General features: G+C 49.8%; 2 protein-coding genes across 7 annotated transcripts in view; both read right to left on the bottom strand.

The window, feature by feature from the left end:
- CELF5 (CUGBP Elav-like family member 5) overlaps positions 1-8,393 on the bottom strand; it is a 28,009-nt gene extending 19,616 nt beyond the window's left edge. For 2 of the 4 annotated variants that reach the window (XM_071728034.1, XM_071728035.1), the window contains exons 1-2: positions 7,943-8,393; positions 4,012-4,094 (exon numbers count right to left, since the gene is read on the bottom strand). In XM_071728034.1, coding sequence (XP_071584135.1) covers positions 4,012-4,094; positions 7,943-8,222 — 363 coding nt within the window. In that variant the 5' untranslated portion in view covers positions 8,223-8,393. The remainder of the gene's footprint in view (positions 1-4,011; positions 4,095-7,942) is intronic. The other 2 variants (XM_071728038.1, XM_071728037.1) reach the window with 1 other exon arrangement.
- Positions 8,394-13,572: 5,179 nt separating this feature from the next.
- Positions 13,573-25,330, bottom strand: NCLN (nicalin). Of its 3 annotated transcripts, XM_071727515.1 has the most exons (16): positions 25,053-25,302; positions 22,791-22,981; positions 22,503-22,647; positions 21,798-21,892; positions 21,523-21,603; positions 21,220-21,323; positions 20,804-20,892; positions 20,397-20,536; positions 19,653-19,831; positions 19,443-19,530; positions 19,318-19,356; positions 19,038-19,201; positions 18,457-18,510; positions 18,288-18,366; positions 17,717-17,816; positions 13,573-14,371 (listed from the first exon to the last, which is right to left on the bottom strand). In XM_071727515.1, the coding sequence occupies exons 1-15, from the start codon at positions 25,231-25,233 to the stop codon at positions 17,757-17,759; spliced, it is 1,689 nt and encodes a 562-aa protein (XP_071583616.1). In that variant the 5' UTR covers positions 25,234-25,302; the 3' UTR covers positions 13,573-14,371; positions 17,717-17,756. The 3 variants fall into 3 exon arrangements, with proteins under 3 accessions (XP_071583616.1, XP_071583617.1, XP_071583614.1); XM_071727516.1 differs by lacking the exon at positions 13,573-14,371 and having other exon boundaries at positions 17,593-17,816; positions 19,038-19,198; positions 25,053-25,330; XM_071727513.1 differs by lacking the exon at positions 13,573-14,371 and having other exon boundaries at positions 17,593-17,816; positions 25,053-25,317.
- Between the last annotated feature and the right edge of the window lie 288 nt (positions 25,331-25,618).

Here is a 25,618-nt window from a genome sequence, read left to right as displayed (position 1 = left end):
GGTGCAAACCTGGAAGCAGCACCTGGCTGTGGGACAGGAGGAAACAGGGCTGCCAAGGGTGAGATCAAGAAGGGAGATTGCTCTGCAGCCCCCAGGCTTCTTTCTGACCTCTTGGACACAGCACCTTGGCAGGGCAACAAGAAGATTCCCCCTCTGAGAGTGTCAGACCAAGCCCTCAGTCAGGGGCTGCTCATTTCCAGAGACCTTGGCAGCTCCAGTGGCTCGAAGGAACTGAGCTACAGAAGATGCAGCCAAATTTCCTGCAGAGCAGTCAGGAGACACATGGGGGGAACAGAATCACAGCAACCCAGAGGAGCCCAGAGGCTGCTGGTAAGAGGCAGGGGTAAGAAGCCTTGCTGGCAAGAGTCTGGACTACATCCCAGCCCATCCCCAGCATTTGCTCAGCACAGAGAAATGGAGAACTCTGCTCTGTTTGGGTTCTCACCCTGCTCTCCCACCCATGCAGCACCCACAGGAACAGGGATCTAAGGAAACTTGCTGGCCCTGCTAAGGTCAGAGGAAGCTCTGCTACTGGTTTCACCAAGGCCAAAACACACCCATTTCTCTCACCACACCCCCAAAAAAACCCCAACAAATTCCTTGTAGGTGAAGCATCTCCCCTCATTTGCACCAATGCTCAGCATGAGCTGTCATTTCAGCACTCTGGAAGTCATGTTCTCCCAGAAGGAGAAGTGACCCTTAACATTTGCTTCCTCAGCTTTCAAACTGCAAAAGCTGGATAGAGGAAGAAAGCCCCCTGGGACATCAGGGCAAGCCTCTCTATTAATTAGGAGTAAGTGATGTAAAATAGCCCCTCAGGTGCAATGCAGGGGAATTTCACAGTGTTAAGTGGGTCAGAGGCAGAGAGCATGGAAACACACAATGCAGGCTGACTCCTCTGGGATGTCAGGAACCAAAAGGCATCCAAGGCCACTGGCAGAACAAGGTCCTGGGCTCTTTGCAAGGTGTGGGCTGGTCCTCTCCTTTGGCCAGTTAAAAATGCCCTGTCTGAATGATCACAACCACTTCTAGCTGTGGAGGGCACATCAATCTAAATGCTGATTTGCTCCTTTGGATTCTCAGACTTCTGGTCAGAAACACAAGCAGCAATGGATTGGTGCCAGTCTCAGTCACCAAGTTACTCTGAGCAAGTGCAAGAAAGCTGCAGAGGGGAAAGCAAGAAGCACTGCCACACTCCTGCCACTCACTGCCACACTCCTGCCACTCACTGCCACACTCCTGCCACTCACTGCCACACTCCTGCCACTCGCTGCCACACCAGCTGTGATCTTTGTGCCAGCCTGGCTGGAGAAGACATCCAACTCTCATCTTGGAAGGTTAACAGGCTGCAGTCAGCCTGGGACTGGCAGCCAGGGGTAGGAGCAGCTCCTCAGTCCCCCCATTCCCTTTCCTCTCCTTCACCCATGCCAGGTTAATGACAGCAGCTGGGGAGAGCTCATGGAACACTCCACATGGCTGTGGAGGGGGCCAAGCAGGCAGCAGCAGGGACCTTCTAGCTCAGCTGCTGCAGACAGCCCCAGACAGAGCACAGCTCCCATGGTAACCATGAACAGTGTGAGCTGTGCACAATCTGCAGTAACAAAACGCCTGTGGGAAAAATCCACTGCAAGTGGGCCTGGGCCCAGTGCCACCATAACTACCCCCTGAGCCATCCCTTCTCTGGGCCAGATAATAAAAGTTATGGCCAGTGTTAGATAAGCTATTTCAGTTTGTGGGTGCTCAAAGAACAGAAGAGAATCCCAGAGCAATTGTGGGACCTCCTGAGAGACACTGGAAGCTCAGCTGGAGAAGGTCTGCAATGACAGGACACAGCTAACCCTGCTCTGAATGGGGTTTGACCAGAGAGCCCAGAGGTCTCTTCCACCACAAACTGTTCTGTAATTCTATATTCCCAAACACTCATGTGCATCCACACACACCCATGGGGCCTGGGGAAATGGGAATACAGAGTCATGCTCAGGAGCATGGGTGCTTTTGCAAAGATGAAGGTGTGGGTTGGTGATCATGGGAGTATTCATGAGCACAGGTGAGCTCACCAGGCAAAGCTCTGTGCTCCATGGAGATGCAAGTGCCTGGCTGTGCAACAGGCATTCATTTCTAGGGAGAGACACTGCACAGACAGCCTACCTGCATGCACCTGGTCATCATTTGGGAACAGGAGCTGATCTTTCATTTCCTGATCCTCCCAATTCCAGATGCAGCAGGAGCCCCAGTGTCAGCTTGCTCTCCTCCTGCCTCTTCAGAGTATCCACCTCCTGGGGCTACTGCCTTGCCTCACTGCCCCCTAAGCCCCCCAAGCCAAATCCCCAGCATGAGCATGGTGTAAAACAGGCACTGCTGTTGCTCCCTGCCATGGGGCTGCTTCAGCCCAGCACCTTCCTGTCCTGGTGCTGCTATTTCAATGAGACAGCCTGGACCAGCAGAAGGTATTGATACCTTCTCCTGATAATGGCTCTTAGGGATTTGCTGATGCTGTCAAGATGGACATGTGAAAAACTTCTCTTTCCTGGCCTCCCCAGAGGTCCAAACTGCAGAGCCCACTTCAGCAATTAACAACCAGTGTCCAGATTCAGCTCTCAGCCAAACATTCAGGCCCCCATCCCACTCCTCAGCACGTGCCCCAGGTTTACCAGCTGCAACATCCTGCAGTGTACACACGAATAAACACTGGGAAATCCTGGGCTAGGCCAGTTCACCCCAGCACTTGTACAAAAGAGAGAATGGGGGAGAATTAGATGCTGTGACCTCCCTACCAGAACCCCTCCAGGTCACCTGTGTCCCCTGACAGCATCATGGGCTGTGGATCCTGGCAGATGGCCCACAGTGAGCCCTTGCTCCTGACAGCACAGAAGACAGCCTGCCCACAGGGGTGCCCTCTGCTCAAGATCTGCTGGGGCTCTGCATTAATCCTTGTGCCCAACCATCTGAGTTAGTGCTGCAGCATCTCAACCCCTGGTGCACTCCCAGAGTCTCTCTCTCTGCTCTGATGCTGCTGCTCTCTGTAATTTTCCATTCCTGTGTCCTGGTGCTCCCAAGCCAGCACTGCATCCATGAGTTCTCCCCTTGATGTGGCCACATTTCAGCACCCCCATCCCTGCTCTTAAGCTGCCACCTTGGATCAATACCAATTTCTGCCACTTATTTGCCTACCTTTCAGCAAGCCCTTCTTTGTTCTGCATAGAAATAAAACTGTAACTCTACCTTGCCAGAAGAATTACTTTTTTAAGCCTTCCCACACACACACTTCCTCCCTCTATTTTTCTTCCCCTCTTATTCAGAAGCAATTTTATGTAATTTGCAACTGTCTGGCTGCAAATGAAAAGAGACACAAAGCGTTCCTGAGAAATATTGAAAAGCTGGCCACTTTTCCTTCAAATTTCAGTTAGTGAGAGGCTTTTACTTGGTGTGTGAGCACTGCGTGTCATTAATAACCTCCCCAGCTCCTTTCAGAACTCACCAAAGTGAAGGCACAATCACGAATCAAACACATGGGCAGCATTTTACCAAGCCAGGAAGGAGTGTGCCAGGGAGTGGGGAGGAGGTAAAACTGCCCTGCCAGGCTGGCTGGCACCTGCAGAGGACACCAGATTTAGGGAGCAGCAGAGGGGTTTCATTCCCTCTTTAGATCCAAAGATTTTGCCTCCATAGGTTCTGTATTTCTCTCCATCTCAACTGCTCCCTCCATCATTTAAAATTGTTCCCCCAGACTCTCAGCTCTGCCCTGACCCAACACACACAGAAATCTACATTATTTTAGCCTCAAAGTCTGACCTTTTTTCCCCTAATACAAACTTAACTCAAAGGGTATTTGAGTGGATCCCAGTCTGGTTGAGATCTGGTTATCTGCACTCTGCCCTGAGATAACCTGGATCATTAGAGATCCTATTAAGTGGTAATTAAGTTACACACATCTTACAGTCCTCAAATGCCAACACAGGCCCAGTTGCTTGCCCATGTCAGGAGCTCCCAGCACAAATCACTGAGACTTACCCCTGGCAAAGTCTTCTGTTCATGGAGTGCTGTCTGGGCTTTGATGGCAGAGTCTCTGGCACAGTATGTGAGGAATGCACAACCTGCAGTGGAGACAGCAAGTGTCAAGTTGGGCAAGAAACTGCAGATGCACATTGACACAACAGTCCTTTTTGGTAAGGGCACGTTGGAAGAAGAAATTAAAAGGGGGAAAAAAGGAAAGGAAAAGCAAAAAAGGGGAAAAAAAGAGAAAAAGAAAATACAGGGGAAAAAAATTTAAAAAAAGAGAAGAAAAAAGCAAGAAAAAAGAAAAAGAAAAAAGCAAGAAAAAGCATCTGGGATTTCAGGCTCACAGGAAGGCTTCATGATCCAGATTCATGGAATCATGGAAAGTTACAGAAGGAGAGGTCTGGCTTTCTGTGCCATACATACACCCATACAGTATGCAAAACCTCACACAAATATACATATGCATGAAGAGGGAAACACAGAGAACAGCAAAGCACAATCCATTCTGCAAGGGCCAACTTAGGGAACAAAGTGAAAAGCACATGGATGAGGCCAGGTCTTGACATTCTTAGCCAAGATCTGTCTCAACATCTTAGCCCAACATCAGAGGCAAGGGAGGAGGGGAGGAATTGTAGCCCCTCCAGGAAAAAAAAGGGATCATCTTTCGGTGCTCTACTGCTGAGAATAATCAAATGAAACTGGGAAAAGAAAAGATTTGGCTGAAGAAACATTTCATAGCAGAGAGAGATTTATCAGCTTGTGCAATGATCTTCCCAGGGAAGTGCCTGGAGCTCCATCACTGCCTTGTTGTCAAAGGGCTGGAGAAGAGCCTCAAACACCAGACTGCATCCAGCCCCCTCACTCTTACTTTCCTTCCCACACTGGCATTTCACACCCTAAGAAAAGGCAGGACAGGTCCCTTCAGCTTGTTGCTAAATGTCCATGTCCACATTGTCCTGCTGGGGCTGGGCCATTCTTTTGCCCCCCACCTTCTTGTGCCTGGTTTGGGGTACTCCAAAGCTGCTCCAGCTCTCCCTAGATCTGCCTGGATCTCTCCCCTCCACCCAAGAGGGACTCCATGGGACACAACACTTTTAGGAAGCCATCTGCTCTGGACAATCCCAACCAATGTCAATAAGATAATTCTTCCATCTCAACTCCAATAAACTGCTGCAGCTAAGCAAATCCCATCTGTTCTATAGCCCCTGCTAAGGGAAAAAACTCTCAATAAACAGCACACTCCTGCCTAAGTTAACAGTAAACCCAGGTCAACAGGCTTGTCTTCTTTTATATCCTTTTCAAGTCTAGATTATGATTGTTATATGGATACAGCAGACCATGTGCTAAAATCTGATGCTATCTGCAGAGGGTCCAGGTGATTAGAAATCAAAAATTAAGTTGTACTATAAATTTTATAGTTCTAATATTTTGTATCACACTATTTAGATTGTACTATGGTGATTCTCCTCCTAGGAACCCGGTGCCATTCAAGTAATAAATTCTGTGCTGTATTAATCATAAAATTCTGTTAAGAAAATAAAGCTTTAAATGTAACTAAGCCTTAGTGCCATCATCATTCTGCCAAGGAGCCCTAAAAGAACCTATAAGTGCCCTTAGTGCTGACCAACACCACCCTGTTCCCACTGGCTCCAAGAGGGTTTCCAGCTCCCTAGAACTCAGCCTAGCTCCAGTTACAAGAGACTGCAGGAAAAAAGAATATTCTGTGCCTGATCCTCCTTACAAACCACACACTAACTCTGGGATTTACAGTCCCTTCAGATCCTAAACATCACTCCAGTCAACAGCTGCCTAAAGCTTGGGGCAAGAAAAGGCAGAAAAAAGAGGGGTCTCTAGGTTCAGCTTAGCATTAGAAACCACACCAAATATTGCAGCAGGGGACACAGGGAGTCAGGGGGGAGCTTATCTACAAGCCTCCAGAAACTGAGTGAAAACTCAGCTGTCAGAAAGGCAAGTTGGGCTGAGGCTGTTATTGCCTCCTTGCCCTTTGGAAAAACCACCCATGAGTGTGGTGGAATGACTGCACAGCCATGCAAAATTGCCAAAGCCCCTCTCAGGGGCTGTGAAGCCCTGGCCAGCTCCTCTGAGAGGCCTTCAAGCTGCTGCAGCTTTGGGTCAGGTCTGGCACACTCAGTGGTGACTCCCAGCCAGACCTTCTTGCACTGAGCCCAAGAAAATGCAACCAGACCTCGGGAGATGGGAGGGAAAGGCTGGGGTCAGGGCTGTCTGGGTCTCCTCTCCCCCTCTCTCCTTGCAGAGGTGTGGGAGGTGCATTGTGTAAACCCAAACCATGCTGAGGGGCTGCATGTACACCCAAACCATCTGGAAAAGAATCCCAACCTTTCACTTTGTACAAAAGGAGAGGAGGCAGAGAAAACAGAAGGTGTCTGGAAATGACTGTACAGTAGCCACCAGGACAAGCTACACATCCCAATGGTCTTTTTTGGACAGAACACCACCAACCCCTGACCAAAACCTGCAGCCACTCTAAAATGTCAAAAGCAAAGGACAAACTTATTTTGCTGCAGAAATCCTGCATTTAGCAGCAAGCTCGTGTCACACAGATCTGGCTAATACCAGTCCTACCCCCTCTAATTTCCATCCCTAGAATCTGTCTCTTGCCTGGAACCTGACCTCACACCACACAGTCTGTGTTTAATATGCCAACTGAAATGAAACATGCAACCACCTCCTGCCTTAGGCCCATTCTCCTCCTCACTGGGTTTGAAACTTGGTAACTCACTATCAGATGGAACCAGGCTTGGTCCCTTGCACACACAAAAGCAGGTGGTCTTTTGGTTCTGGAGTCCCAACCAGACATACTCCTTCCACTGAAGTCAAGTCAGCCCAGCTCCCATGGGCTCCAAAGAAGAAGCATTTTTCTTTTGCACTGGGGTTAGATTTAGCCTTTTATTTGAAGATAAAATTGGTTTTCTCTTGCCTCCTTCCCTCTCTGTTCAGTCTAGAAGGGTACAAGTCTCCACAGCACTCACAGTTTCTTCCTTCTCTTCCTAAATCTGAAACCAGAGACATCAGGACTGAAGGCAACTCACATTCCCTCCAGTGCACACCCAACCCATGAACCCTTTTAGGGTAAAGAGGCCCAGGCTGAGCACTGAGAGCTTTCCAGGTACTCAGGGCAGGTCCCCTGAAGGTTTTACACCTGCCAAGGAGTGGTGCTGCCACTGCTCTCAGGCCTCATAGCAAAGGGGCTTCCTTGAGCTCCCAGGCAGAGCTGGAGCTGCCCTGATCACAAAATCCCAAACACCTGCTGGGGGTGGGCTAGAAAACTGCTTCACAGGAGGGAGACAGCATCCTGAACACAACGACCCTTTAAAAACACAGCTTTCAAATACAGTAAGTGCAGCTGAACAACCCTCCTCCAACTTCTCAGCAGCCCCTAAAGGTCTTTCAGAGCAGACCCCCCTCATCCATCTCTATCATCACGGAGGCCCCTGATCCATCCATCCCTAAGGCCACCGGCAGCAGCAGCTTTGGGAGCGATGTTCTTTGTTACCCTCACGTTAAGGCTGGAGGGCCGGATTCCTGCCTGGGAGGAGGAGGAGGTCTGAGGCCACGGGGAGGTCAGCCGCCCCCTGACCCCGGGCTCCAGCCCCGGCTGCCCCAGCCGATGCGAAGCCTTTGTCACAGCACTTCACGCAGCGCCAGGCCCCGCGATCCCACGGGGGGCCGGGACCGGAGGGCTCCACGGGGCTCCGGCGTGGGGACGGCGAACCCCACCGGGGGCCGCGTTGCCGACCCCCGCCCGCGGGCGCCGGGGATGCGGATCCCTGCCCGGGCGGTCCCTCGGGGAGGGTCTCCGGGAGGGTCACCGGGAGGCGAGGGGGGGGACGGGGACGAGGGGATCCTCCGCCCTTTGTGCGCGCCCCGGGGAGCGGAGCGGGCCGCGCGGGGCCGGGCTCACCCTTGTGCATGCCGGTGTAGCGGTCCTTGAGCACGGTGAGCTCGTAGATCTTGCCGAACTGCTCGAAGAGCGGCTTGAGGTCCTTCTCCTCCAGGTTGCGCGGGATCTGCCCCACGAAGAGCTTGATGGCATCCAGGTCCTTCATGCTGTCGGGCTGCGCGGGGGGCTCCGCGCCGCCGCTACCGCTCATGGGGGAGGCTCGGCGCGGCGGCTGCGGCGCTGGCGGGAGAGGCGGAGGCGGCGGCTGCCTCCTCGCCTCGCCCTCGGTGAGTCTGGCCATGCCCAGCGCCCGGCGCCCGGCGCGGCTGCGGGCGGGCAGGGGAGGCAGCGCGGCCGAGAACGGCCCCGGGAACGGCCCCGGGAACGGCCCCGGCGCCACAAAGGGCCGCTCAGCAGCGCCCCCTGCCGGCACTCAGGGGGCTGCGCGGGGCCACGGGGGGCGCGGGGCGGGGCGGCCCGAGAGAGGGAGGCGGGGGGGCACGGGAGGGACCCCGAGAGAGGGGCTGAGGGACCCCGAGAGAGGGGCTGAGGGACCCCAAGGGAGGGACCCCAAGGGGGGGAAGGACGAGGGATCCCAAGAGAGGGTCTGAGGGATGGGAGGGACCCCAAGGAGTGACCCCAAGAGAGGGGCTGAGGGACCCCGAGAGAGGGGAAGGACGAGGGATCCCGAGAGAGGGGCTGAGGGACCCCGAGAGAGGGGCTGAGGGGCAGGGAGGGACTCCAAAGACGGACCCCAAGAGAGGGAAGGACGACGGATCCCAAGAGAGGGGCTGAGAAACAGGGGACCCCAAGGAGGAACCCCAAGGGAGGGGCTGAGAGATAGGAGGGACCCCAAGAGAGGGGCTGAACGATGGGGACAAGAGAGCCCCTTGTCCAGGAAAGCCTCCGAAGCCCTCGCAGCCACCAAATGAAGAGGCAAAGCAGCCTCGAGTGCATCCCCAGGTGGACACAAATCACCCTTTTCCCTGGGCAAGAGGTGTGTTTCTAAGGCCTGAGCTCCAGAAACTGCGAGGCCCTGGAAGCAAAGGGGAGAGCACTACCCAGCAGGGCTGGGAGGGCTTATTTGTCCGGCCTGGGATTTATCAAAGAAGGACAAAGTGCCATCAGCTGTCAGGAAATTGGGCACCAGCTTCTCACAAAGTCAGAGCTTGCTCTTCCCCTGCTAACAAAAGGCAGAGTTGCTCCAACATGCATGTCAGAAAACCAGCACTTGGCCCCTTTTTCTCAGTGTCTCAACGACAGGGTCTGGAGGAAAAGAAATTTAAAGCAGACAGTGTTGTAACACAGCCCTCCCCAAAGGGAAGAAACTGTGAGAGGGGGGTGAATGCAGCCTCAAGCATCAGTCTTGGGGGGAGCTTAGCTGCAAGGGGAAGGCACGGATGCATCAGCTCTGCAGCCTGTGACAAGTCAAGCTGTTCTCATTTTTAACAGCTATAAAAAGGTAAGGCAATCTTAAAAAGAAGAGACCCTTATCACAACAGCAGCAAGCCTCACCTTGGATGAATCATGGCTAAGCAACTGATGTTTTCAAGCACCTTTCCAAACCCAGCATGCTTTTTCATGTCAGCTGCTGCAGCACAAGCTGCTCTGGGCTTAGGTTATAGCTGGAGAGACCCAGTGCCTCAGGTAGAAAATGTCTATTTAGAAGGAAAGATGTACCCAGTATGTTGGAGCCCATGAATAGACATAATCACCCCAACTGTAGTAGAGAAAAACACACCTGAAAATACTCCTGGTAAATGAAAAATAGAACAGCTGCCAGCCAGTACCTGGAAAGAGTTTACAGAGCCAGAGAGAGAATTATATCCCACAGTAACAGGATTAAGTGGCAGATAAAATACAGTAATAGCACTGAGAGTGGAAAGAGGGAAATGTCAGGTGGCCTTTGCAGATGAAGAAACATGTTGCATCTGTCCCTGAGGACCATGCAAGGGAGAGCCAGAAGGGACACAGCAGAGATCAGATGCATGGTTCCCAGATGATGAATAAACAGATTCTGCCCAAATCTCAGATAACGCTTAAAAAAAGAAAGAAAATCACTTTGTGTGCCCAGAAAGTTTCTCGTCTGCAGAGAGACATTTGCTAGTGAAAAGCCCCACAGTGCTCTCATCAACACATCTTTGCTTTTTCTGCATTCTTGGGGCAAATCAGTGTCAGGATCCAGACAGGGACAACTTAAGGTAAAAGGTAAAGAGGTCCCAAATTTGAGAAGGGCTCAGACAAAGGACACAGGAACAACAAAATACACTTTGCATAAGGAGTGCCTGCCCTTTCCTTCCAACTCCTAAAAGCATCAAGGAATGGAGAAAATACAAGCTGGAGCTCTGAATTTCCATCCACATCACCTAGGAGACAGCACTAGAGGAAGGGAATCCTCACAACAGCCTAGAAAAAAAGGAGGGAGGATCTTTCAAAACAATCAACCTCCCTACAGTCCCCAGGCAGAAGAGCCAAAGGACTAAGGCAGCTCTGGCAGAAAATATCCAAGCAACAATACCTTATCTCAAGAAATGTAAATTCAGTCCTATAATGTGATTGTTTCTCATCTGGAACAAAAGCTGCTGCATAGAAAACTGCTCCAAGACAGTGCAATTAACAGTTTAAGAGAAAAACACCTTCTCTGAATAAAGAAGGTGACATAAGCTTTCATCCTCTCTTGTTTACCAAGACCTTGCTGTTATCCCAACCAATTTTAGATTAATTTGTTGGGTTTTTCATATATATTTAACTTTGCAACAAACCAAAAATTAATGAAGTTTTGAAGCATATAGATTTTATGAGCAGAAGTTGCCTCTACCAGTGGGTAGCTGGGAAATGAACAGCAAAGATTCCAGATATTTTTCTGATCAAGAGCAGCTGTTGATGATTTAAAAAAACAAACAAACAAACAAACCCCCCTCCAAAACAAAATCAAATAAAACAGCCTATGTTGGCTGTTACACAAAAAGTATGAGTAGTTTGCAAACTATTTCTTCCAATGCTTGAAAAAACCTGGTCAAAAACCAATGGAAGGTTGTCCTCCTGTCCCAATTAAGGGGAGGCCACTCTCCAGCTCTGCACCAACACAATATTCAATGGGACTGATCAAGTGCAGTTTGGACCTGTTTGTATTTAAAGATATTAAGGTCTGATGGTTTGATCTGGCCATCTGCTTCTCTTTCATCTCCTTTTTTTCCCAAGTTCTTTATCTTGCCATTACCTTTACTTTCTGAAAACTGTCTGAAGACATTATGTTATAAATATTCCATGGGAATAAGCTTACAGACTGAGCAACCTGGCTACAGAACACAGCCTAGTATCCTCATGCTCTCATTTACTTGAGAGGAAGAAATGTGCCACTTTAGATTAGAGAAAAATGCCTCAACCATCAAGTGTGCCCAACTCCACCCTTGTTCCAAGCAGCTACAGCACTGTGGCCTTCAAAAATTTTTAAGAGACAGTTTGACAGAGAAAGATATTTTTTTTTCTTTTTACTCTTGCTATCCCTAGTGAAAAATTAATCCAGCAGTTAAAACAATCAGCATTTAAGAAAGCACAGTTTCAATTCACTGCTCCACCCCACATCTTCCACACAACCCTGAGCTGCTCCATCCCAGCACCTCTACAGAGCAAGGGCCCCAGTACCTCCTACTTCACCAAGGTGTTGCAAGTAGATATATTTAAGAGCATGAAGCATTCAGATACTATGGAAACCAGGGCAAGAGAAAACCCAAAAATAGATGGAAGAAGCAAGCTGTTGAAAAGTCTTGCTGAGAAAGGCTGCGTTTGCTGCAGCTGATCCCAGAGTGGGATCCATTTAGAGCTCAAGCATTAAATATCCTCTCTCCACTCTTTCCATAGCTTGTCATTTTTCTCTGCCACAGGGAAAGGAATATTCTTTTTCCTATTTAATTTCCCTCCTATTTAACAGGCCTCCTAATTACCAGTTCCTTTGAATGATTCACATCCTAGCTTGCCCTTCCCATGACCTGGAGCAGGCCACTGTCTAACTGCTTCTTTATAGCAGGTTTATTTGGAACAAATCACGAGATCAAACACTACAGAGCAATCTTTCTTCCAGCAGCAACCTACAAAGTAGACTTCCTGAAACAAAGAGTTAAGAGGCCAGCTTGTGAAACATTATTCCTCTCCTTTTCATAATGCAAACACCTTTATTGTGCATAATCATCCTCTAGAGACAAACCAGTTGCTCAAGGATAACAATCCCTTTGTTCACTCAAAAACAAAACCAAGCAGAAAACCACAACAACCCCTAAACCATCAAACAACCCTTACCAATACAGAAAGTATTTGAAAGAGCCAGAGTGATCTTGTGGAGGAAACGGAGGATGCCAACAGGAGGTATAAGAACCATCTTATTAAACAGCTAACCAAGTGGAAGACAGGAGCAGATGTAGAGCAATAAAAGCACGAGGTAAACTGCAGTCATCAGCCCCTGGCAAGCCAGGGTCTTGTCCCTCCCCAGCCTCAGAGCTTGAGGCCAGAGGTGCTGAGGTCTCACCTCACAACAGGGGCTGTAGTTCCGAGTGCTCATTACAAGCCACTTCTTGAGGCCAGAAGAGCCTCTGGTCTGTCCTGGCACGGCCACCTCAGGGAGCGAACCCCGGCAAGGTGAGGGGAAGGCTCCTTCCTGCACTGCTTCTCAGGACGGGTCCTGCCAAGCAGCTCCAGGTCTCACTGGCTGCTCACACTCACTCATTCTTTGTGCTCTTCTTCACACCCAGGCTGAGGCAGCGTTAAACCCCCCCACTCAGTTTGCTCAGCTCCCCAGAAGCCACGCACAGGCCTCCCCTTCCTCACCCTGCACACCCAGTGAGTCCTCAGCTCACCGAGAGCCCGCACAGAGGCGACCGCCGGCGCCTCCCTCAGCTGCCGCGGGAGCTTGGGGACTGTGCCACAAAACCACAGAACCAGTCAGGTTGGAAAGGACCCTTCAGGACCACCTGCTCCAACCCTTCTCGGTAACATTCCTGTCACCGGCGCTCAGGACTCCGCTCCCGCCGCCTCCTCCGCTCCGCCCGCACCTGACAGACCGCGGCTCCAGCACCGCCAAGCCCCAAGCCCCGCCCACCCCGCTGCTCCCCGACCAATGGCTGCGGCGCTGCCCGCTCGCCCCGCCCCCTTCTCCAAGCTCCGCCCCCCCCGGGGCTCAGCCCGCACCGGGACCCGCGGGGGAGCTGCGCGGGGCGGGAGGGAGCGGTGCGGGGAATGGACCCCCCAGGGAGCCCCCGGGACCAGGCAGGGGGGCAGCAGAGGTTCCCTTCCTCCCTCCCGCAGCTGCTGAGGAGCTGAACGCGTGGTTCGGAAGTGTCCGAGGAGTCATTCGGTAATGAGAGAGGCACAACCCCGCCTCCCGCAGCTGCGTTAGCCCCGCAGGGTTGAACAGTCCTGAGGCTGGTTTGGATCTAATGCTGCAAATCAGCACAAAGCCTTCGAACAAATGAAAATTTGCTCTCCCTGAGTGCCTGTAAATATTTTCTGTCTGTTACTCCTGACTGCATCACAAGGCTGATGCTCAAAAACACGTGTGGGTTTTTTACCGTGTGGCAGGGGGTCTGTTCCTTCAAATAAAGCAAGGAGATTCCAGCCTTAGGAGCTTCCAGCAGCAAATAGTTCTCCAACAAATCTGGTCATCAAACCTACTCACTCGGTTTATTTTTCCAAGGGAAAAAGGGACAAACAAATCAGGAAATGAAAAATGTTAAAAACTTAAATATTATTACATTTAGTCAGAAAAAAAAAATACGTAAATCAACTGCATTGAATTTTCTCTTAGCTTTTAAATATTCACCTCAATATACATTTGTTCTTTAGGACACACAAGAGATAAATAATTGCGTTAACATTGCTAGATAAATCAACTTTTTTTTTTTTTTCCTGAGCTGCAAATATTCCAGGTTATAACCCTGAAGTTGCTATCCAATGGAAACTAAACAGATCAAAGTGAGGAAGCAGGAGCCCACTTGGGTACTCAGAGGCCAAATTCATTGACACACAGAGTAGCACCCCCATCATTTCAAATTTTTAAGTCAAGACAGAATGGCTCTTAAAGGTAAAACCCAGCTTGGCCATGACCTGCAGGAGAGGAGGGTTGTACTGTGAACATGAGAACAAATTATTTCAACCAAGCAACCATTCCCCCCAAAAACCAAGCCCCACAACAATTCTGAGTATCAGACACGTGAACAGATCGTGGTGATTACTCCAGCCACAGACAGGTGGGTACCTGGTTTCACTTTGGCATCAGGGTCTTTCCCCTTGGTGCTAAAAAAGGTAAAGTTCACGTTGCACTGAGGTACTTGTTTAACAATGAACCAACCCCTCCTAACCACGAGACCAACTACAGTTCTCCTAACTAACCACACACAATCCCCATGAGTGCCTGGGTGGGTGGGAGTGCACAAAAGGGATTGACAGCTTCATTAAATCCTGTTAAAAAGAGAGATTTTTGTGAGCAGCAGGCTTTGACAGCACCAGGACAAGTCAGAGAGAACACCAAGAAAATTTTTCTGGCTGGAAGCATCAACTGCAGCCACTGGCATACATGTGGGGATTTGCTTCCCAGGCCTGGCAAACTCCTGATAAAAAGGACAGGTAAAAATAGGGGCAACAAGAATCAGCTATGCAAGGCTCTTCTGCAGTGTTGTGGAGAAATTTTATTTTACTAGAACAGATTTCTACCTTTGCATGTCATGCTGGGGACAGAATTGATCAGATATGCTGCCATATGGATCAGCACAGTTTTTCTTGGGTTTTTGTTTGTTTTCAAAACCAAGCAGAATAGCAGGGTCTATTTACAAGCTTCTTGGTCAACTTCCCAAAGGAAATGGCAAGGTGGGAGCCAAGTTCAGTCCCAGGATGGGCTCTCTGTGCAAGCCATGAGCATGTTGGAGTTTTACTACCTCAGATTTGAACACATGATGCTTCACTGCACGTGCACTTGGATCAAAAGCATAAACCCTGATCTGTAGTAAAATTCCCTTCTAGGGCAGCCAGATAGAGGAACACAAAATGCAACCACTCAGATCATAAGACAAAATTACCCTTGTGTGGGACACAGCAACCTACTGTGCTCAACTGGTTTATGGACCCTCATTTACCTTGATATCTTTTTCTTGTAGAGAGCTGCCACTGGCTCCTGGCACTGCCTCAGGAGTGTTGGCAGGTTATTGGTGAGACCACAAGGAGCTGAAGTCTTGGCTTTAATGCCACAACCTTGGCAGAGACAAAGCTGCAATCACACTGGGTTGCCTTGGTGGAAGATTTTGACTCTGAACTTTAAGCTGCTCATCTGGAAGACTGAAAGTTTCACTGCAAGGAAGAATGCTCCAGGCCTGTTCTGTTCTTTCTTCCTCACCTTTACATGCACCAAATCAAGCTGCAGCAGGACTGCTGATGATTTTCTTTTTTTCTATTTTTCTCAGTGAAGTAAAAGCCTGGTTAAGGGATCTGCTGGAGCAGAGGGAACAAGCTGAAAATGCAGCTGGAGGCCTTGGGAACTACTTGCAGATACTCAGAACCTTCAAAGATCTTCAGACAGCCACTGTAGCATGCATGTTCTGAACCCACACTGTCCAGAGCATGCACAACACATGTGTTCTCTAAGGGCAGAGCATAAAAGCCAGTGGAAAACAATTAAGGCTCATCTTCCAACCACTCCAGCAACTTCTGACACCATTATAAATTAATTTGGCAGAGGAGTGTCATGAACACTTCAGGCATGCAGAGAGATATATTTAAAATAAATGCTCAAAAAGATAAGAAAAAAGCAAGTTTCCCTGCAGGGTTGATATTTCAGGAGTGCTTGGTATCATGCCACCTGCTGCTGTTACAGTGAGCCACTGACAACAGCATCCTCTCCTGGAAAAGAAAAGACCCTGTAAAGAACAAGCTGCTGCACATTTAAAGTGGCAGAAAGTGCACATCATGGGTTAAGAGAACTCCAAGAAGGGGATCAGAGTGACACAAACTAAAATGGATGGAAATCAGTGCTTTAGGCCTCATCCAAAAGACAAGGACAGTGACAGGACACAAGAAGCCCTTTTCTCTCAAGTGCATGCACAGCAGATGTGCTGCAGACAAGGATGCACAGCTTGAATTTTCCTTGCATATAAAAACCAAGCACACCTGCATTCAAACCCACAAGAGCTTCTCAGCTCCTGCAAAAGATGCTATTTTAAATATAAGTAGTCATTTAAAAGAGGGGGGGAAAAAAAGGGTAGTCAAGAGACCTCACGTGCACAGAACAAATTACAGGAAGGACTCTAACAGTGACAAGTGTCAGGACAGTGGCACTGAATCAGGACATCCTCTAGAACTACCTGGGGCTTGCAGTCAGTATCTTTATGTATTTTCCAGAACTTGAGGATACACAAAGTGCAAGACTGCCCAGAGAGGGCATCCATGTCCTAACAGAAACTGGTGACAAATGTCCTGCTTACCTTGGGTGGGGGAATTCAGGAAGAACTTAAGATTATGGCATTCCTTGAACAACTGGTTACCTCTCCCTCTGGATCTTTGCACAGCACTGGAACTATTTTTAGGTAACTACACAGTACTCTCCATCCAGAACTACCAGCAAACAAAAATTAGGCTTGCTCAAGTATAAAAGTAACAGAGGTACAGCTAAACATGAAACAGCCATGTTTAAAATGACATTCATAGAACTTCATTTTTTTTGTTTTGTTTTTTAATGTCTAAGTGACCTGCCTCCCTTCACACATACTGAAAGCAGCACATGAAAAAAACAGCAACAAGCACTTTGGGAACTTGCTCAGAAGTGCAGACCAGGAACAGTGTTTCCAGAGATAAAAGAGCTGAAAGATGTGAAACAAGACCCTGAGATGCAGATGAACATGGGAGAACACCCCCAAATCCAGAACCCATCTGGAAGTAAAAGCTGAGAAATGAAGACTGAAGGGATCAGAGACCAGACTTCAGCAGAAGCTGCTCTTGCTCTTGATACAACTGGCTCAGTACATGGAAGAGCACAGAACATGACCCTGCACCATATGGACTGTGGAACACCTCTTAAAAACCAAGCAAGAGTTTAGCAGAGTGGTGGCAGCTGTGAATTGTTCAAGGACCATAAACTTCAAGAGAAATCACAGCAAGATGCACCCTCCAATAGAGACAGGAAGGAACCTGTTCTGGTAAGAACCCTAATGCAAGGAATCTTCCCTCATTCTGTCAATGACAGCCAAGATCAGGGCACCTCCTAAAAGGGAATGAGTTATTGCAGCCTAAAAAACCACAAGGTGGCTGCTGCAGACACTGCTTGCTCAACACACCTTCCTAAAGCCCAGCAGTGCACCTAGGGAAGAGGTGGCATAAGGAAACATGCAAGTAGTATCCTCTTTAATTTGTGTGTGGAGTTTGTTTTTTTTTTTAATCAACTGCTCCGAGTCCTTGTTTGCTGGGCAGAGATACCATGTCACTCTACTTGGTAGTTTCAGTTTGCAAGTTGGCACACGTGTCCATGAAGGTGCTGGACTTGGTTTTACACTCACAGAAGCTGCTCAGAATAAGTTGTTCAGTGTTTAAACAACCTGCAGAACTGCTGAGGTCTCTGAGCCTCTCCCTCGCAAAAAGCAAAGGAAAACAGACATGGTGCAAGCCAGGGGAAGAACGTGAAGAAAAGCACTTCAGAATTGCACAAGAGTTAAAATTTCATTTTCTTTCCACCTTCCTCCATTCTATAGAGTAGCAAAGACAAAAAAGAGGAAGAAAACCAGCAGGATTCAATGGAAGGCAGAAGGTTCCTGATGGGCTCACCGATGGCTCAGTGCTGCTGTGTGGGTGATGAGTTGTTGCTTCACTGCTGCTTGGTTTTAGTGGACAATCTCTGTATCATCCTGTAAAGGAGACCAAAGTGCTGGAAAAAAAAAAAAGTAACCATGAGTCCTTATAAATTCCAATAAAATTACTGTTTTACACAGAGAGAAAACCTATTAGAAGGCTTAAAACAATACTAATGTGCAAATGCAATTCCTTGCTGAGACTGAAACCCACCAAATTCAAGCTACCTGGCCAAGGCATGAAGTATCATGTTTCCAGAAGTATGGACACAGGGTGTATTTGGAGTTTCACTAAAAAAACAAAACCCTGAGGATGCATTTCTAAAGTGCATCCCAAGCTCAGATACTGGAAGAATCTCCTAATAATCCTAACTTACTACAGAACAGCACTCAAAATCATACACATGAAATCCATTCTGGTCTGCTTTTAGAGTTGGATGGCATCACTGCTCCAACTTCAGCCTGGGGACTGTGTGAGCAACAGATACTGTAGCTAATATGATTTATGAGGAGAATAAACCATCTGTCTCCTGCTTCTCTTCTCTTACCTGCACTGCAACATAGGCAACACCAAGGTATGCTGCAATACAGACAGCCAGGAGGAGGTCAAAGATTGCTGGCTTGACCCTGCAATAAAGAAAGAACACCTGAAACTGCTACAGCAGGTACTGCCAGACAGTGAGAACACAGCCCAGCATGCCCAGGGGAATCCCATACCTGTATGCATTCATCACCTGTTTCAGCTGGTCATAGAAAACAAACTCAGGGTCCCTGTGAAAAGAAGAAATCCTTCAGGTTGTATTACAATTCTTGACACAGCAGGAAAGATGGCCCAGACCTTTGTTCTCAAGAAATTCTTCCAACCAGAGACCACCTGGCACACCAGTTTTGAACTGATTTTAGCCCTCCAGTCTTTTTTTTTTTTTTTGCTACAATCAGGATACAAATTTAACTGCTTCAACCCAAGCAGGTTAGACAGGAAAATAAAGAAAGATTTCTAGGGGAGTTTTAATATTTTCATGCACTGGGAGAGAAGCAGGACTCAGAATGGGAAGGGTGGAACCAAAACAGTGAATAAACAAACTTCAGGCAGAGGGAGCTGCTGTGCTGTGAGGAATGATAAAGAGCTTTCCCTGAAAGAAAAGAGCATGAACCAAAACTGACAGAAGAGCAGAGAGAAGCAATCACTTCCAGCTACATGCAAAAAAGCTAGAAAAGCTGGAGCTGAGACAAAATTCATTGCAGTGGGAAGCCAGTTAGAATGCCCTAGCTGGTTCTTTAATATCTTTTTTTCTTACCTTTTGTCTGCCTTTACATGATGCTGTTTGACATCCTTCAGGTAGCGACCCATGTAATACTCTAAGGTGTTAAGGAAGGTGCTGTCTTTATCTATCAACTGGGCAGCCCTGGGCTGACTGCTCAGCCAGTCCATCACTGACTCTATTTGCTCCTGCTGGATCTGCTGCATAAAAACACCATCAAAACAATCCAGTCAGCCACACACATGCCAAGACCAGACCTCTCTCCCAGACTCCTGATCCCTCCTTCCCACAGGGCACTGCAGTGTGTCGTGCTCACCATCTGATCCGTGAAGATCTGCAGATCTGCAGGTGCTCCCTGCAAGGGAAGAAAAAACCCAGGTGAGATCAGGCTTGGTTGGGAAGGACAACTAGAGCCAGCAATGCAGGACAGACAGGTCTTACCTTGTCTGTTAGGTTGTAGATGACCCTTGTCAAAGCCTCAGCAATGATCCGAGTGTTCCTGGTTAGTGCTTTAGTGTCTATTCGTGCCCTGAAGGGAAAGAGGGGATTGACGGGATCAGCTTCCTGCTTTTCCATCAAGGGTGAGCCTGAACACGGAGCTCATCCCCCAGTGATTTTCAGCCCTCCTCTGCCCATCAGGAGATCTCTAACCTCCTGTCCATGATGCTGTTGCGCAGGCTGTCCCGGTGGCTCTCCAGGTGGGAGATGGTGAACGCCGGCAGGCGGCGGATGGCGAACCGCTCGTGCTCCCAGGCCAGCATGTCCTCTGCCAGGTTGATCTTCTTGTGCACCATGGAGAACTTCACGTCTGGGAACTGGCTGGCAACAACCTGAGGGAAAGGACAAGCTGGCTGGGGTGTCACGTCCCATCTCACGCTGCCCAGTCTGCCTCAACCCCGTTTTACTGTGTTGCAGAAGGTAAGTGCACTTCTGTCTGTGAGGTGCAGCTGCTGCCACTAAAAAGTTATTTCAGTGTCCACACCAAGCTGGTTTAATGCCCCTACAGGGTTCTGGTTTAATGCCCCTAAAGGGTTCTGGTTTAATGCCCCTACAGGGTTCTGGTTTAATGCCCCTACAGGGCTCTGGTTTAATGCTCCTACAGGGTTCTGGTTTAATGCTCCTACAGGGTTCTGGTTTAATGCCCCTACAGGGTTGCTTTTGCAGGCCACAAGCCATAAGGAAGTGCAGTGGAAAATGCAGCTCTAGTCTGCTTCGTTTAGGATTGTGGCACGAGGATTTGTCTGCACTTCAAATGAAGTGACAATGAACATTCCATGAAATATTTCAATGGCACACACTTTCTTCATGCATTCCTTTCCACATTCCTCTCTTGGAGAGCTGCAGGTCCCCACAGTAAATCCCAAATTCCCATATACCTAAAATGCTTTCCATTACCATCTCCAGTTCCCTCAGAAACGCGTGCTGCAAGGTCCCTTCCTTGGGAGGCTTTGAGACATGGAGGTGGAGGCTGCTGCCTCGGCCCAGAGTATCAAGGCAGAGAACAAATGCTACATTGTCCTGCAGCAGGCTGGAATCTGGAACAGAAACATCCAAACTTGCACAGGTATGTCTTGTGCTGGGATTTCCACCCCAAAAAAGCGAGGCCTCCACAAGGAGATCCTCACAGGAGGTGTCAGGGTTCCACACTGCCCTGGCAGTTAAACCAAGTGACAGATGCTCTCCCCCTCTCTTCCCTGATAAAGGGAGGGCCCAAACCAGGACAGGAGGGCTGACATATTTAACACAATCATAGTAGCAGAGGCCTTGCACAGAGCACACTGCAATGCCAGCCCCTTACTCACCAGTGTGGTCCAAATTGTCTTCTAGCCACCTCTTGGTTCCTTGATAATTAAACTTGCCACCTCCAGATGCAAAGAACAGCAAGTTATACCTGCCCATCAAGGACAACAGAGAGCTGTTAGCATACTGCACTCCATGGCTACAGAACCCCTTGATTCAGCTCTGGTGTGGTGAAATCACAAGAGTTCAAAGCAAACTGACCACCACCAAACACTTTCTACATCCCACATTCTAAGGTAATGGCGGGATGGGGTGAAAGGGGGAAGTTCCCAGTGTTTGAGGATGGAATCCTAGAGGGAAACAAAGCAGAGCAAAGAACTAAAGAGCTGCCTGGAATACTCTGCAGGTCAAGAGCAACACCCCTTCTCAGCTGGTCACAGATACAGCACATTCAAGGAAGAAGAGGAGAGCTCCTTACCCAGCGTGGGTGCGCCTGTAGGTGTAGAGCCGGGAGAAGAGCCTGGCGAGCTCCAGCAGCACTGAGATCCCACTGCCATTGGAGTCTGCACCGTGTGACAGCCACTGCAGGGGCAGGGGGACACAGACTGGGTGTCAGCACTACACCTCTGCACCAGCACAGCCTTCAAGACAATATATAACTATAATACTATAACTGTCCCACAGCTTTAAGGCCAAAAAAAAAAACCACGGGGACGGAAGCCACGCGGGAGAAGAGAAAGGAACAGAGTAACAGAGAGTAACTGCAGGAAATGATACTCACTGGAGCCACTCCAAAGGAATCATAGTGGGCAACTATCACAACAGTGGGCAGATCTTCTCCACCCAGTCCTGTCAGCCTTCCCTGCAGAGGACAGAGATCAGTGACACTCACATCACCCCTTGTGCACTCACACAAACACAGCCTGACTTCTACAGGGGACTTGAGGGACTTCCCTGGCCAAGATTCCCCTGGCTTCCCCCATCAGTCCAAATGCCTGATGGAGCCCCAGTAAAAGGGCATCCATCAGATGCCAGTTTGAGTCAGACACCACTCACCTCCACACTGGGTATGAGCCAGTCATTGATAGCTTTGCTTTGAGCCCCACTGGTCACCATCTGGAAGCCATTGGCAGTTGCTGTGTGCAGCAGAACTAGAAGCAAAACAAAAATGTGCACCTGTAAGAGTTTAATTCCTGTATTTCCCTTGCTAACACAGCTTTGGAGACCAGATTTAAATCATTTAAGCACTCTCACTTGCTCTCACTTGTTACTTATGTCTATGCGCTGACACAGAATCTTGGTGACTTCTGTCCTGAAATCCCAGTATTCTGAGCTGGCTAAAACAGGAACTTTTGTCAGAGTCCCAGAGATAACAATGAGCAGCAGGTCAATCAGGTAGTAAAGTTATTTACCTGAAAGCACTGAACTGACTTGTGGTCAGCTTTTAGCTTCAGCTTCTACCAGCATCCTCCAGCCACTTAACATCTTCAGTGCTGCTTTTACCCTTAGTTTTGCTTTCTGTCTCACATACAACAGTGTGAAGCTGAGAACTCAACTCCATGCAACTGTATTGCCAAACATAGTTCAGTAATACTCTTTTTTTTTATATATACTGTCTTTTTCTTTCACTAAATGTCAGAATGCTTTAACAGGAACAAAATAAACACGAACACAACAGAACTCTGGCTCATTGTGCATGGCACAGCACACAAACACATGACACAAGGACACTCTAGACCTTTCCTCCTCGTTACAACTCACCCTCTGCAGCTGAGGCAGAGCCCTGTGATGCAGAGGCAGCCCGTGTCTGTTCATAGATGGACAGCAGCTCTTCATCTTCCACTGCAAAGTAGACTGGCACAATGGTTTCCATAGCAAGCATTTCTGGCTCTATCTCCATGAATTGCTGAGGGTTTAAGGGAGACACCAACAGAAAAAAAAAAATTAACAACCAAAGCAGAGAGAGAGAGAGAAAAGAAACTTTTAGAATCAGAGCACGATTTGGTGTTTCTCCCTCGGGAAGAGGAAAGGAAAAGGTGGCTTTTTTACCCTGACAACATCCTGTGGGACAGAAGAAATAGATGGTGGCAAGATGATCACCACAGCCCCAGCTGACTGTCTCAGAGCCTTCTGGTACTGCTCATAGGAGAAGTCCACCAGGCGCATCATGACGCAGCGGCGGCTCAGGACGTCGGCCTCGGCTGTGCGGGCTTCAGTGTTGAGCACGGCGCTCCTGGTGCCTGCCAGAGGGGACAGGAGGGCTGGTTAGGTTCATCACAACCCCCTCTGCTTGAGCTCCTTCTCAGAACGGCCTCGGTGACGTTCTGACAAACTTCAGAGCAGCCAGGACCTGCAGAAAGCAAAGTTCACCTCTCCCTGCTCACCCGAGCAGGAAACGTGGGATCCGTTTCTGCCCTGGATCCCTCAGAGCAACATCCTGCAGGATCCACAGCCCCAGCCCCCTGACAGGCTTCCCCCAGCCTGCCCCTCTCCACCTGCACACACAGCTCCTACACTGTGTAACAAACACTAAGTCACCTCCCCCCACCCCGTCAGAAAAAACTCCTGATAATCCCCCCAACGTCCCCAAAATGCTGCTGACAACACAGCACGGAGGGGACCCAGAGGGCTGCTCCCAGCACAGCCCTCTGACACCTCACTGAGAAGATCCAACAGTGTTTTCTCAAAGCATGGCAAGAGAAGTTGATTTTCTGTAGTTTCTCTACAGAAAGCTATTTAATAATTACTCGTTTACAACCTACAGAACTCCATCCCAACAGATGGAGTCAAATCCTCTTCTTAAACTGCTCCACAACTGATGCTGACACAAAAACTCTTCTCCCCTCTGCAAGAGGAGTCCCAGCAGCAATCTCTGTTTGGTCATTTTATAAATGAAGATGAGGATCTGGATTTTCTCCTGAAGGACATCTGGCCTCAGAACACAGACACAGAGCAGCTCCTCAAAGGGGCTGGCAAGGAACAAAGGAAACACACAGACCACCGAGCTAAGAGGCTCCAGAAAAAGAAATGGCATAAAAAGATAATTGCAAGCATCTTAAAAAACAATGTGTGGCTTTTCAAGAGTTCACAAAACACCCTGTGAGCACTTGGCTAGAGAGAACTCTCAGGCAACCAGAATCAGAGCCAGCTGAAACAAGCCAGATGCCCCACTAAGCCTCCCAACAAAGACTTCACCACCACGTGAGGAGAGAGAGAGAGATAGCTCAGAGCCTGCCTTGGATCTCGTGAGCTTCCCAGCAAAAGAGGGCTCAAAAACTGAACACAATTTGAAAAACTGTGATGGGAGAATGTAGAAATAATTTCAGATACTCAGAAGCCACCCGTAGTGTCTGCAGTGCTTACAAAGCATGGGGGTACAGCTGGCAAATCACAACTTCAACCAATGTTTGATCTTACAATAATCTGAGACCAGGTCTCATGGACAGGAAAAAATAAACTGTACTGGGGTTGTAATGCCAGAATGGCAACATAAGTCTGAAATTTATGGCCACAAAACAGACAACAGGGAGTTACTTGTACCCTGACCTCGAGTAAAATATCCATGGAAGACCCAGAAACAATTCTGGGTTAGTGAGTACAGGGAGGGGGGGTGAAGACTGAGCATCCAACACTGACCAGGTTGTGTTTCTGACTCAAAGAGAGGTGCTGAGCAATCAGCAGCCTGGAAGCAATAGAAGAGAGGAACTGGAGGTCAATTGTAACATAAAGGTAGAACTGTAACAGAAAGGACTCTCAGATGAGGACACACAACACAAACACTGCTCACCGAGACCTGAGAGACTGAAGAACCAAAAGCCTGACAGGAGAGGACCTGAAGTTAAAAACTGAGCTCATCAATAAGCTTCCCCAGCACGCAAGAAGGCTGCAGCTGGACTACTCGGAACACGGGGAGTTCAGGCACAGACAGGAGCCTGCAAGGACACAGCAGGGTCCTTGGCCACCTCGAGGTCACCATGTGGCAGCTCTCGGCAACCTCCTGCTCCTGCTGGAACGGGGCAGACAGACAGAGCCCCCTACGGCCTCCCAGGGCCCGGTTCCGCAGGGCCCGGCTGCGGCCTCCCAGAGCCCTCCGAGCTCTCCTCAGTCTCCCCCGCGCTGGGTCGCCCTCCCCGGCCCGCCTGCGGCTCCGCAGCCTCCCGGGGTCGGGGCTCTTCCCAGCACTCCCTCGGCCCCATTAAGGGAGGGATCTCCCCCTGTTCGGGGAGGAGCCGCTACCGGGATGGGCGCTGCCGAAGGACCGAGGCCTGGCGCAGGCCGAACCGAGCCCGTGCGGTCCGTGCAGTCTCTCACCGTAGGGCTGCCCGCCCAGCTCGTACTGCTGCATGCGGTACACCGTGAACTCGTGGGCGGCCTCGGCGGCAGGCGGCGGCCCCAGGAGCAGCAGCACGGCGGGTACGAAGATCAGGAAGCTCAGCGGCAAACATGAGGCCTTCAGCACCGACTCCAGAACCTCGCCCGCCTCCTCCAGCATCGCCGCGGCACCGACCCCGCCGCTCCGGCCTGCTCCGCCGGCACGCACCGCACGCACGGCACGCACCGCACGCAACCCCGCGGGCTGCCGGGAGCTGTAGTTCGTCGCTGCCGCAAGGAACGCTGGGAGCTGTAGTCTGGGGCAGCAGCAGCTGCGTGGCTGCCCGGCCGGGCCGGCAGGGGGCGCTCCGCTCCGCGGGGGCCGTTCCGGACCGGACCGGACTGGGAAGAACTGGGCTGGGTTGGACCGGACCGGGCTGGGCTGGGCTGGGTTGGGCTGGACCGGACCAGGCAGAGCTGGGCTGGGTTGGACTGGACCGGGCTGGGTGGAGCAGAGCTGGGCTGGGTTGTGTTGGACCGGACCGGGCTCGGTGGGGCAGGGCAGA

This window comes from Heliangelus exortis, chromosome 28, assembly GCF_036169615.1.
Source record: "Heliangelus exortis chromosome 28, bHelExo1.hap1, whole genome shotgun sequence".
NCBI lineage: Eukaryota > Metazoa > Chordata > Aves > Apodiformes > Trochilidae > Heliangelus > Heliangelus exortis.
The sequence above is the reverse complement of the archived record's forward strand: the minus strand, read 5'-3'. Positions and strand labels throughout refer to the sequence as shown.